Here is a 14,618-nt window from a genome sequence, read left to right as displayed (position 1 = left end):
TGTAAATATGTATGTTAATTTTTGCGTGTTTGTTTGTTGTTTTTTTTTTTTTTTTTTTTTTTGTTCTTTTTCTCTCCTAACAATTTGTAATTTGTTCAATATAAAATATGAAAACTGAATAAAAACATTTATAAAAAAAAAATGAATTGCCCCCAGGACCAGGTATTAAAAATTCCCAAAAAGAAAAACCATATATGCCTCAAGCCGAAGCCACCGAATGCGCGACGACCCCTCCACATGCTGACTTTGGCTGCCTCATGTTCTGGGCCCTGGCCCACTGCTCCACACTTTGCTTCAGCCCTGCTGCTCCACACTTTGCCTTCAGCCCTGCTGCTCCAGCTGTCTCACCTTCTGCCACTGTTTCGGCTGCCTAACTCCATACATAATTTCTTTAGTTTCCTGAGGAAGGATAGGCACTGTTGGCTTTCTTGGTCATAGCTTCGACATGGTGGACCAGCACAGATTGATATGCACACCTAGGAATTTGAAGCTGTCAACCATCTCCACCATTGATACTTCGCTTCCTGAAGTAAAAGACCATTTCCTTAGTTTTGCTGATGTTGAAGAAGAGATTGTTGTTACACCACATCACTAGGTTCGCTATCTCCCTCCTGTACCCTGACAGCAGTGGTCGAGATCCGACCAACTACAGTTGTGTCATCAGCAAACTCTTCTACTCTCCGTTACAGTAGTTTCTGTTACAGTAGTTTCTTCCACTCTCCCAGTTACAGTAGTTTCTTCCACTCTCCCCGTTACAGTAGCTTCTTCCACTCTCCCCGTTACAGTAGCTTCTTCCACTCTCCCCGTTACAGTAGCTTCTTCCACTCTCCCCGTTACAGTAGCTTCTTCCACTCTCCCCGTTACAGTAGCTTCTTCCACTCTCCCCGTTACAGTAGCTTCTTCCACTCTCCCCGTTACAGTAGCTTCTTCCACTCTCCCCGTTACAGTAGCTTCTTCCACTCTCCCCGTTACAGTAGCTTCTTCCACTCTCCCCGTTACAGTAGCTTCTTCCACTCTCCCCGTTACAGTAGCTTCTTCCACTCTCCCCGTTACAGTAGCTTCTTCCACTCTCCCCGTTACAGTAGCTTCTTCCACTCTCCCCGTTACAGTAGCTTCTTCCACTCTCCCCGTTACAGTAGCTTCTTCCACTCTCCCCGTTACAGTAGCTTCTTCCACTCTCCCCGTTACAGTAGCTTCTTCCACTCTCCCCGTTACAGTAGCTTCTTCCACTCTCCCCGTTACAGTAGCTTCTTCCACTCTCCCCGTTACAGTAGCTTCTTCCACTCTCCCCGTTACAGTAGCTTCTTCCACTCTCCCCGTTACAGTAGCTTCTTCCACTCTCCCCGTTACAGTAGCTTCTTCCACTCTCCCCGTTACAGTAGCTTCTTCCACTCTCCCCGTTACAGTAGCTTCTTCCACTCTCCCCGTTACAGTAGCTTCTTCCACTCTCCCCGTTACAGTAGCTTCTTCCACTCTCCCCGTTACAGTAGCTTCTTCCACTCTCCCCGTTACAGTAGCTTCTTCCACTCTCCCCGTTACAGTAGCTTCTTCCACTCTCCCCGTTACAGTAGTTTCTTCCACTCTGCCCGTTACAGTAGTTTCTTCCACTCTCTCATTACAGTAGTTTCTTCTACCACGATACAAGCTACTGGCCTGGACCATATCATCAGCATTGTGCCTTTACCAGCAAAAGACACAACTAAAGTAAGGAGAGATAAACTAAACACAGATGGTCTCTTCTGCTGCCATCACAGTGAAATTTGTTCCGATTATACAATTACAGAATAGCTCTAAGAAACACAAATGTTAACAGAGGAAAATGGATTTGTGCCGAGTAGTTCTAAAATACAAACGCTCCATGTTCTGGTTGACAGTTGAGCTGTTGCCAAGATTAATGTTAGATTTTAAAAGAAATTTTCATTTCAAGTATATTCCAGTTGAGGAAAACAGCCAGCGAATCCATCTTGACAATTCCGTCATAGCAATTATTGGTAATATGCAAGTTAGAAACTCAACATTATCCCCTCTTACTATCACCCCATTATGACATTTGTTCCTCTCACTGATGATCAACCCAAATTCTACATAGTCACATTCTAAATGGTCTAAGTCAAATTAGCTCAAACTTAAGACATCAAGGGTGAGCCTGCCACCAGCAATGCAAGCATAGCTGCATTCCTCCTAGTTATACTCAAACTGAATATTTACCTTCCCATGCATCAGCAGTCGGATGGTAAGGGTAACATTCAGCCCGCCTTCGGTAACTTTAGGGTCCATGGTGCTGCTGGTTGGCTACCAAGGATTTCTCACAAACAGTGTATTCGGGCAGTGACACACCTGTATGATAGACACAGAGAACAGTTAGTATTTGCAAAGTAACACCGACATCTCTACATCATGGTATTTACAAAAACATTTACCAGTAGCACAAGACACTCCATCTGTACATACACAGACCTTCAGGAAACGTACACCAATTATAACTCACTAGTCCAGCAGCCTGACATTGTGCTTGGCATATTTGACTTGAGGATCTTTCTAATTAACAGCTCAAAATCAACTTTCTTTCTGATGATGGTATATCATTCCTAATTGCTTTTTCCCATGTTCCAAGACATGAAACATTCAAATGGGACAAATGCAGCACCAATACCAGGCTCTTTTATAATAATAATCATCTTTATTGTTACAAGTAGGCTTACATTAACACTGCAATGAAGTTACTCGCCGTCACATTCCAGCGCCTATTCGGGTACACGAGGGAGAATTCAGAATGTCCAAATTAACTAACAGCACATTTTTCAGGACTTGTGGGAGGAAACCGGAGCACCCAGAGGAAACCCACAGGGAGAACATGCAGACTCTGCATAGACGGTACCAGGAATTAAAACTTTAAACCCATATTTTACTGTCCTTGCTTTCAGTCTCTTACCATACAATTCAAACGATGGCAAGAATACACAGTGGATACATAGAATGCCTACAATGAAGGAGACCATTCAGCCCACTGAGTCTGTACCGACCCTTCGAGCGATCACGCCGCCCAGGCCCAACCCCCCATTCTAGTCCCCATACCCTAAGGAGCCTGTGGCCAATCCATCTAATCTGCACATCTTTGGACTGTAGGAGGAAACCAGAGCACCCGGAGGAAACCCACGCAGACAGTGAAAAAGTGAAAACTCCACACACAGTTACCCGAGGTCGGAATCGATCCCAGGACCTTGCCGGTGAGGCAGCTGTGCTAACCACTGTGCCGCCCTCATGCAACTATGAAACAAATTAAATTAGTGGATTACTTCTCGTGGATAACTTCTCGTGGATACTCTGAGGTCCAGAGCAAGATGCATGAACTGAACAATTCAGAAAAATAAGCAAAAAACTGATCCAATTATTTCTTTGGGTGTTGCAATGCATTTTAGTAAACATTGCCATGTTATTTTTCAGCAAAATGTCTCCTTATTATAAATATCAGCAATGGTCTCCAGCTAGACATATCTACAACATATGCACAAGCTGTATTCTTTCTCAAAAATATTTTTCAAAATACAGTTCCACTTCATAAGCTAGCAGCCCCACTCTTGATCAACATTCAAAAGATTCATGGTGTAAACTGTACACAAGGTCTTTGGGTGAGCACGGCATCATGTTAGCGTTACATCATTGTCAGCAAATAAGACTGCTGATACAATGGTTAGTCTCATCATCGTCGAATAACCACCTGGAACAATGCATCAGCAGGTTGCCAGTACCCAGCAATAATCAGTGCTTTCAGGAAAGGAAAGGGAAATAATCAAAGAATTCTACAGCTATATTTAACCTTGCAGGTCAATTCTAGTCTGTAGAACAACACAACAGATCATCAGCAAATGGAATATGATAATCCATTAAGTCACAAATTTTTATTGCATTATTTATTTATTTAAATTAATTGAAGAGATGTGGGAGACACTGGTTTGGCCAGTATTTATTGTGTATCCCTGGGTACCCTTCAGGAGGTGGTGGTGAATTGCCTTCTTGAATGGCTGCAGTCCCTGCGGTGTAGGTACACCCACAGTGCTGAAAGGGAGGGAGTTCCAATAATTTGCCCCAGCAAGTGAAGGAACAGCGATATATTTCCAAGTCAGGATAGTAAGTGACTTGGAGGGGAATATCCAGGTGGGGTGTTCCTAGATATCTGCTGCTCTTATCCTTCTAGATGGTAGTGGTCGTGGGTTTGGAAGGTGATGTCTAAGAAACCTTGCAGAGTTCCTGCAGTGCATCTTGTGGATGGTACACATGGCTGCCACAGTTAGTCAGTGGTGGAGGGTTTGAATGTTTGTGGAAGGTGGAGCAATCAAGTGGGTTTTGTCCTGGATGGTGTTGTGCTTCTTGTAACTTGTAGATCTGTTTATACAAGTCAATGTGACATGAGCCTAACACAGCCACTTAGACACCTACAAAATTGGTGCACGTACTTGAATATTAGTACACATTGCAGCCTATTGGTGGCCACAGATTGTCAACTCATACTAAAGTTCTTACAAGTCCACTAACTCTTAACAAGAAACCGTACGAGTAGGTTCTTCCCGGAGGTGGAGGACAGATGTGAACGGTGCCAAAGAGGCCCGGCAAACCACGCCCACATGTTCTGGTCTTGCCCCAGATTTGTGGAGTACAGGACAGCCTTCTTCGAGGATATGTCTAAAGTGGTGGGGGTGAGGGTGGAGCCATGCCCGATAGTGGCGGTCTTCGGGGTTTCAGACCAGCCAGATCTATTCCTGGGGAGGAGGGCGGACGCCCTTGCCTTTGCCTCCCTGATCGCCCGCCGTAGAATCCTGTTTGGCTGGCGGTCAGCAGCACTGCCCAGAGCTGCAGACTGGCTGTCCAACCTCTCGGAATCTCTCCAAATGGAGAAAATCAAATTCGCCATCCGAGGGTCAGACGACGGCTTCCACAGAACGTGGGAGCCATTCATGCAATTGTTCCGGGACCTGTTTGTGGCCAACGAACAAGAGGAAGAATAGTCGGGTGGCCAAGAATCAGGGGAAAATGGACAGGAATCGGGGGAAGGTAGCCGGGAGAGGGGGGGGGGGGGGCGCTACGGGTTCGTTATGGGGGTTTGATGGCAAGCCAAGGCCCAAAACCAAACTGTAAATAAATGCCTATAAACATGTGACTTGGCCATATTGGGGAATGTAAAATATGTATGACGGCTAAAGGGGGCGGCCACAGTTATTATGAAGATGCTTACCTGTAAATATATGTGTTAATTTTTGCGTGTTTTTTTTCTAATAATTTGTAATTTGTTGGATATAAAATATGAAAACTCAATAAAAAACATTTCAAAAAAATTTTTTTTTAACGTGTTAATGGCCGGAAATTTCTGGCCGTCGGTATTCTCTGTTCCCGTCGGCAGTGCACCCCTGCCCGTGGATTTCCCGGCGGTGTGGGGTATCTTAAATGGGAAATCCCATTGACAACGGCAAGAAGAGAATCCTGCCCAGCAAGTGGGACGTCGCTGAGAAACACACTTCTGGGGGAACCGGAGAATCCAGCCCAATATTTTCATAAAAACAAGGAAAAAGTGAACATATTTGTATGTTAACCTTTCCATATATAATTTCATATCACTGTTTTCATGGTGTGTCATCCTGCCTTTCTGAAGATGTAATAACTTTAAAAAAAAATTATGGCCATTTGAAACAATCACTGCCTGGCATTAGGTCTGTAACACTGGAGAAATATGGATTTTTCACTAGTCAGAGGAATTATTCTTCTTTGTATAGAAAGTGCATTAACATTTATAGAATTTTCATTCCAAGGCGGAGCAAAGAATTGTAGGGTTAAGTAGCTGCCCAACATAATTTAACCCTGCTCTATTCTGATTTAGCACAGGGCTAAATCGCTGGCTTTGAAAGCAGACCGAGGCAGGCCAGCAGCACGGTTCAATTCTAGCACCAGCCTCCCCGAACAGGTGCTGGAATGTGGTGACTAGGGGCTTCTCACAGTAACTTAATTTGAAGCCTACTTGTGACAATAAGTGATTTTCATTTCATTTCATTTTCATAATATGCAACAATTCCAAGGAAAGGATTATGAGCTCTGGTTAAGCCCTGGATTTGCATTTTCAAGATAATTCCTTTCAGCTTTTCCAGCTCTCAATGAGTAGCAACATTTATTGAGTTTAATTGTGAAAATATTTCCTGACTGCTGACTTGTTTTCCAGACGGTGTGGCATCCATCACACATCCAGCTCTATTCTCGAGAGGATAGCAGAGTGGCAGATACACGTGCATGGGTGTTCCATTACAAGCTGTATATAATCAATATCAACGTTTCCTTCCCCACTCCTTCCAACATGGAATTTGTACATGTAGCAAGTTGCTTAAGAAATTATGAAACTGACTTATTTCAGCTAAAGAAAGCATGAATTATTTTCAATTCAGCATTTTTTGGTATCGAGCCAAAGATTTTTCTGCCCTCACTAAATGTTCTCCTTCAAGGGTATAACAATGATATACATTGACACAAGATATTTATGGTTGGAGATGTGAGGGCAGGGACAGATGAGACGGAGATATAAATAGCAGACTCCATGGTTGGTTCTGGTATTGTGGGTTTCAAAGCAGTCTGATTTGTGATGAAAGATCTTATCTAAATTTCAAATGGAGACTTGTAACATGATTGATACACAAGACACTGCAAACTTAAATCTCATCTGGAAATAGGAGAAAGGAACTTAGAAAGCCATCAAAAGCGGAAGCCCTCAAAAGCAGCTGAGACATTACCTGGTTATCCTGTCTCACCAGACCAGATGTCAAATTATATTGCAAATATGCACAATTATGCCAATTGCCATCCTGTTCGTGTCATACTGATAATATATGTCGCTATTACTTTTGCACTGTACATTGCTAGTTATTTGCCAGATTTCCAGTTTCAACTTTTATTTGTAATGTTTGGGTGCTTGAAAGACTTTTAAAAAATAAAAATAACATTGACAACTCAAAGGCATATCCCTGGGCACAGAAAGTGCTGTGGGGCAGGGATTTCCCGCAATGTCAGCTGTAAACATGACCAATATTCATTAAGACAAGGAAGTGACTATTGTAGGAACTTTTCATTATTGCAGAGAAATTAGAAATACAGTAGTAATCTTATTAAATCTGATGAATGGATTTAAAATAGTGCAGTTTGTCAGTGACACAGTCTTGTCTTTCTTCATGCACTGGGTCAAGCTAGAGCCTTCTCCAGTTCATGCAGGCAGCCTTCACTCTCACCCAGCCCTGAAGCAATGCTGTTTGCTGCTTCAGGAGTTGGAACTCTGATATAGGTGGGGATTCCTGATCAACATTCCCTTGAGCAACAGAAGCAGGTAGGATAAAAGCAAATTACTGCAGATGCTAGAATCTGAAACAAAAACTGAAAATACTGCAAAATCTTAGGTCTGTGGAGAGAGAAGGGAGTTAATTTTTTGAATAACCCTTTATCACATTTGGAAAAACTTCTTCTGCCTACAGAATGATAATTCACTGAGGGAAGGAATTGAGCTAGCAACATGGATTTTCATTGTTAACATGGACATTGTTCACAAGTTCAAGGAATATGCCTCCCCTTTAAAGTTTGTGTTTTAAAAAAGATTAATTACAACTAATGCTGTGTATCAGAAGCCATGATGTGGAGATGCCAGCTTTGGACTGGGGTGAGCACAGTAAGAAGTCTTACAACACCAGGTTAAAGTTCAACAAGTTTGTTTCGAATCACTAGCTTTTGGAGCACTGCTCCTTCCACAGGTGAACCATATGAGGAAGGAGCAGTGCTCTGAAAGCTGGTGATTCGAAACAAACCTGTTGGACTTCAACCTGGTGTTGTAAAACTTCTTACTGTATATTGGAAGGTACAATCTGTGAAGGTACAATTGGACAACACAATCTCGGTGAAGGCATTTCTGCTTGAAATGATCTGCTTTGAGCACTGTACACATGAGCTATAAAGATCCACCTTCATTTTACAGATCCCAACAGGCTGATTAACATTACTCTGAAGCATGATTAATCACATCAACTCTGAAGATTTAGCTCTTTTCCCTTGGTATTCCAACTAATTTATCATATTTGGGCACATGTACAGTATTATCTGTTTGAAATCACATCTGTTTCATTATTCCATGTAAGCAATAATCTTGCACATTGACTTGAAGCGAATACACAATAATGGATTTCTTTTATATAGATTCTTTACTCATACCTCACATTTCTGCAGTAGCAAATCATACTGAAGCATTTGTACCTTGCTCACCCAACTGACTTTTTCATGTGTTACACAATAGAAATTGCCCAGCTATTCAATTACTACTATTCAACCATTAGGATTACCGCCTCAATTGAAATCCACTAGCCCTTTCAACAAGAGTCCAGAAATCACATGTCAACATGAACATTGGTCGTTTCCTCCTTTTCCAACAAATTGACTACCTGGCACCCAGCATCACTGCAATCGAGGACCGCCAACTCAGCACAGATCAGTGATTCAAAACCTGGGACAATGATGGTTACAAACAGATTTAACACCATTAATCACACTGCTCAAGTGCTCTGCTATTGTTAGAGCTACTCCTATAAGTATCAACGGTGGGATGAACTACATATTTACATGGGATTCTTTACAGGTTTTGCATCTATTGCAGCACAGGGTGAAGCCATCTAACAAGCAGCTACAGATAGAAGCAGAAAATGCTGCCATTTCAGGGCATCGTATCTTGGCAGAGCATTGTCAGTTCCATATGGTACTCTCTTATTCCAGTATGTTCTTTGTGGTATTTAGTCATTTTCTTTCTCTTAAAAGTTGATCGAAATAGATTTCACTGTCATCTTTGGTAAACATTACATAGTCCAAATCACAAGAATCTTTCTTTTAAATATAAATTTAGAGTACCCAATTATTTTTTTCCCCAATAAAAGAGCAATTCAGCATGGCCAATCCACCTAGCCTGTACCTCTTTGGGTTGTGGGGGTGAGACCCACGTAAACACGGGGAGAACGTGCAAACTCCACACGGACAGTGACCTGGGGCCAGGATCAAATCCAGGTCCTCAGCACGTTGAGACAATCCCAATAATCTTTATATCATATTACATCTAAATTCCCCCTTGTTTCCAGTACTAATCCTAAACTTATGCCCTCTTTTTTTCAATTCATTGGCCACCAAAGATAATCATTCACTATTTACCCTCTCAAATCCTTTCAGTTTTGAACACAATTAGGTCGCTCCTTAATCTTCTTTGGTCCAGTGAATAGAGCTCCACATTTTCAAGTCACTCGTCATAAGTACGGTATATACTCTCATCCCACACATTATCCTAATGAATTAACTTTTTCTACTGCTTCAAAATCCCTACCGTGCATATGGTGCAACTGTGCATAACCAATATGGTTGCCTCCTTAATAAAAGCAAAATACTGCAAATGCTGGAAATTGGAAAGTGGAAATAAAAACAGAAAACACTGGATGAACTCTGCAGGTACGGTGGAAACAGTTAATGCTTTGAGTCCAAATGACCCTTCTACAGAACTTAAAAGTAGAAATGTAATGAATTATATAGCAGGAGAGGTAGGTGGTGAAAGTAGGGCAGAATAGATCAGGGCAAAGGAGAGATTTAAAGTGGTGTCACAGGCATAAGGGGGGACTGTTAATGGTGCCATCCTCATCTCCTTGTTTTTGTCTTCAGTTTACCGTGCTAATAGAATCCAGAATTCCACCTATACCTTGTGGCTCCCCCCCCACCGCCCCCCAACCTGCACTCCTACCAGTAAAGATCTGTCCATCAGCACCTCAATCTGGGTTTCTTCATTCAAGAGAACTGCCTGGTGCTTCCTCGAAACTGATTGAAGGCTAACACCCAAAAGGGTAAAGTAGGTACTTAGACAATGGAATGAATAAAGATAGAAGGCACAGAACAGGATATATTTCCATCTCCCTTTTCATAAAATGCACCCTCACGGCACTGAGGGCCTGGGTCCGATCCCGGATCAGTTGGTGTAGAGTTTGCATATTCACCCAGTGTCTGCGTGGGTCTCATTCCCACAACCCAAAGATATAGATAGATAGAGAAATACAGCACAGAACAGTCCCATCAGCCCACAATGTTGTGCCAAACTTTTGTCCAAGGTTAATCATAGAATTTTGGACACTAAGGGCAATTTATCATGGCCAATCCACCCAGCCTGCACATCTTTGGACTGTGGGAGGAAACCGGAGTACCCGGAGGAAACCCACGCACACACAGGGAGGATGTGCAGACTCCACACAGAAAGTGACCCAAGTCGAAATCGAACTTGGGACCCTGGAGCTGTGAAGCAATTGTGCTATCCACAATGCTACCGTGCTGCCCTTAAGAAGAAATTAATCTACACTCCATTATTCTACCCTAATCCATGTACCTATCCAATAGCCGCTTGAAGGTCCCTAACACTTCCGACTCAACTACTTCCACAGGCAGTGCATTCCATGCCGCCACTACTCTCTGGGTAAAGAACCTACCTCTGACATCCCCCTATATCTTCCACCATTTACCTAAATTTATGTCCCCTTGTAATGGTTTGTTCCACTGGGGAAAAGGTCTCTGATTGTCTACTCTATCTATTCCCCTGATCACCTTATAAACCTCTATCAAGTTGCCCCTCATCCTTCTCCGTTCTAATGAGAAACGGCCTAGCACCTTCAACCTTTCCTCGTAAGACCTACTCTCCATTCCAGGCAACATCCTGGTAAATCTCCTTTGCACCTTTTCCAAAGCTTCCACATCCTTCCTAAAATGAGGTGACCAGAACTGTACACAGTACTCCAAATGTGGCCTGACCAAGGTTTTGTACAGCTGCATCATCTGCTCACGGCTCTTGAATTCAATCCCTCTGCTAATGAACGGTAGCACACCATAGGCCTTCTTCACAGCTCTATCCACTCGAGTGGCAACTTTCAAAGATCTATGAACATAGACCCCAAGATCTCTCTGCTCCTCTACATTGCCAAGAACCCTACCGTTAACCCTGTATTCCGCATTCATATTTGTCCTTCCAAAATGGACAACCTCACACTTGTCAGGGTTAAACTCCATCTGCCACTTCTCAGCCCAACTCTGCATCCTATCTATATCTCTTTGAAGCCGACAACAGCCCTCCTCACTATCCACAACTCCACCAATCTTCGTATCATCTGCAAATTTACTGACCCACCCTTCAATTCCCTCATCCAAGTCGTTAATGAAAATCACAAACAGCAGAGGACCCAGAACTGATCCCTGCGGCACGCCACTAGTAACTGGGCTCCAGGCTGAATATTTGCCATCCACCACCACTCTCCATCTTCTGTCGGTTCGCCAGTTCGTTATCCAACTGGCCAAATTTCCCACTATCCCATGCCTCCTTACTTTCGGCATAAGCCTACCATGGGGAACCTTATCAAATGCCTTACTAAAATCCATGTACACTACATCCACTGCTTTACCTTCATCCACATGCTTGGTCACCTCCTCAAAGAATTCAATAAGACTTGTAAGGCAAGACCTACCCCTCACAAATCCATGCTGACTATCCCTAATCAAGCAGTGTCTTTCCAGATGCTCAGAAATCCTATCCCTCAGTACCCTTTCCATTACTTTGCCTACCACCGAAGAAAGACTAACTGGCCTGTAATTCCCAGGGTTATCCCTATTCCCTTTTTTGAACAGGGGCGCAACATTCGCCACTCTCCAATCCTCTGGTACCACCCGTTGACAGCGAGGACGAAAAGATCATTGCCAACGGCTCTGCAATTTCATTTCTTGCTTCCCATAGAATCCTTGGATATATCCCATCAGGCCCGGGGTACTTGTCTATCCTCAAGTTTTTCAAAATACCCAACACATCTTCCTTCCTAACAAGTATCTCCTCGAGCTTACCAGTCTGTTTCACACTGTCCTCTCCAACAATATGGCCCCTCTCATTTGTAAATACTGAAGAAAAATACTTGTTCAAGACCTCTCCAATCTCTTCAGACTCAATACACAATCTCCCGCTACTGTCCTTGATCGGACCTACCCTCGCCCTAGTCATTCTCATATTTCTCACATATGTGTAAAAGGCCTTGGGGTTTTCCTTGATCCTATCCGCCAAAGATTTTTCATGCCCTCTCTTAGCTCTCCTAATCCCTTTCTTCAGTTCCCTCCTGGCTGTCTTGTATCCCTCCAGCGTCCTGTCTGAACCTGGTTTCCTCTGCCTTACATAAGTCTCCTTCTTCCTCTTAACAAGACATTCAACCTCTCTTGTCAACCATGGTTCCCTCACTCGACCATCTCTTCCCTGCCTGACAGGGACATACATATCAAGGACACATAGTACCTGTTCCTTGAACAAGTTCCACATTTCACTTGTGTCCTTCCCTGACAGCCTATGTTCCCAACCTATGCACTTCAATTCTTGTTTGACAGCATTGTATTTACCCTTCCCCCAGTTGTAAACCTTGCCCTGTTGCATGCACCTATCCCTCTCCATTACTAAATTGAAAGTCACAGAATTGTGGTCACTACCTCCAAAATGCTCCCCCACTAACAAATCTATCACCTGCTCTGGTTCATTACCAAGTACCAAATCCAATATGGCCTCCCCTCTGGTTGGACAATCTACATACTGTGTTAGAAAAGCTTCCTGGACACACTGCACAAACACTACCCCATCCAAACTATTTGGTCTAAAGAGTTTCCACTCAATGTTTGGGAAGTTGAAGTCACCCATGACTACTACCCTGTGACTTCTGCACCTTTCCAAAATCTGTTTCCCAATCTGTTCCTCCACATCTCTGCTGCTATCGGGGGGCCTATAGAAAACTCCCACCAAGATGACTGCTCCTTTCCTATTTCTGACTTCAACCCACATTACCTCAGTAGGCAGATCCCCCTCGAACTGCCTTTCTGCAGCTGTTATACTATCTCTAATTAACAATGCCCCCCCCCCCCCACCTCTTTTACCATCCTCCCTAATCTTGTTGAAACATCTATAACCAGGGACCTCCAACAACCATTTCTGCCCCTCTTCTATCCCAGTTTCCGTGATGGCCACCACATCGTAGTCCCAAGTACCGATCCATGCCTTATGTTCACCCACCTTATTCCTGATGCTTCTTGCGTTGAAGTATACACACTTCAACCCATCTCCTTGCCTGAAAGTACTCTCCTTTGTCAGTGTTACCTTCCCCACTGTATCACTACGTGCTTTGGCGTTCTGAATATCGGCTTCCTTAGTTGCTGGACTACAAATCCGGTTCCCATTCCCCAGCCAAATTAGTTTAAACCCTCCCGAAGACTACTTGAAAACCTCCCCCCCAGGATATTGGTGCCCCTCTGGCTCAGATGCAACCAGTCCTGCTTGTACAGGACCCACCTTCCCCTGAATGCGCTCCAATTATCCAAATACCTGAAGCCCTCCCTCCTACACCATTCCTGCAGCCACATGTTCAACTGCACTCTCTCCCTATTCCTAGCCTCGCTATCACGTGGCACCGGCAACAAACCAGAGATGACAACTCTGTCTGTCCTGGCTTTTAACTTCTAGCCTAACTCCCTAAACTTGTTTATTACCTCCACACCCCTTGCCCTACCTACGTCGTTGGTACCAATGTGCACCACGACTTCTGGCTGCTCACCCTCCCCCTTCAGGATCCTGAAGACACGATCCGAGACATCCCTGGCCCTGGCACCCGGGAGGCAACATACCTTCCGGGAGTCTCGCTCGCGACCACAGAATCTCCTATCTATTCCCCTAACCATTGAATCTCCTATTACTGTTGCTTTTCTATGCTCCCCCCTTCCCTTCTGAGCCCCAGAGCCAGACTCAGTGTCAGAGACCTGGCCGCTAGGGCCTTCCCCCGGTAGGTCATCCCCCCCAACAGCATCCAAAACGGTATACTTGTTTTGAAGGGGAACGGCCACGAGGTATCCCTGCACTGTCTGTCTGTTAGCTTTCCTTTCCTTTCCCTGACTGTAACCCAGCTACTCTTGTTCAGTACCTTGGGTATGGCTACCTCCCTGTAACACTTTTCGATAACCCCCTCTGCCTCCCGGATGATCCGAAGTTCATCCAGCTCCAGTTCCCTAACACAGTCTCTGAGGAGCTGGAGTTGGGTGCACTTCCCGCAGGTATAGTCAGCGGGGACACCAGTGGTATCCCTCACCACCCACATCCTACAGGAGGAGCAGGCAACTGCCCTAGCCTCCATCCCCTCTTACTTTACAGAATTAGCTGCCCGTCGACCAACTGGACCTCCACCCTCCGACTCTGCTTCCAGTCAGCTGTACTCTGAACTCCTGGCTCCCTTCACGCTCTTTGATAAATATAGGAAATTAAATGTAAGGAGCACCTTACTCCCTCCTCGCCTCACTCCCTCAGTCACCAAACTCTCACTGTAGCACTCAAATGCAACCAGTTCAGCACTCCAGTGCAAACAAAGTCTGCACTGTAACTAGCTCAGATTTATACTGTGACTCTAGCCTCTGAAAACTGGCCTAATCCAATTAACTAATTAACAAGCTCCAGCTGCAAGTACCTACAAGTATAACCTTGTTTAAAGCTAATTCAAAATTCACCTTCTTATAGACCAAACAGTAACTTT

General features: G+C 44.1%; 1 protein-coding gene across 37 annotated transcripts in view; it reads right to left on the bottom strand.

Moving 5' to 3' along the window:
* pcbp3 (poly(rC) binding protein 3) overlaps positions 1-14,618 on the bottom strand; it is a 251,594-nt gene that overhangs the window by 69,248 nt on the left and 167,728 nt on the right. For all 37 annotated transcript variants that reach the window (XR_005459230.1, XM_038787803.1, XM_038787774.1 and 34 more), the window contains one exon: positions 2,209-2,337. Coding sequence is in view for 36 of the 37 variants with exons in the window: in XM_038787803.1 (XP_038643731.1) it covers positions 2,209-2,277 (69 nt within the window). In the remaining variant the exon portion in view is untranslated. The remainder of the gene's footprint in view (positions 1-2,208; positions 2,338-14,618) is intronic.

This window comes from Scyliorhinus canicula, chromosome 2 (assembly GCF_902713615.1).
Source record: "Scyliorhinus canicula chromosome 2, sScyCan1.1, whole genome shotgun sequence".
Classification (NCBI taxonomy): Eukaryota; Metazoa; Chordata; class Chondrichthyes; order Carcharhiniformes; family Scyliorhinidae; genus Scyliorhinus; species Scyliorhinus canicula.
Note: the sequence above shows the minus strand (reverse complement) of the source record. Positions and strands in the feature narration are given on the sequence as shown.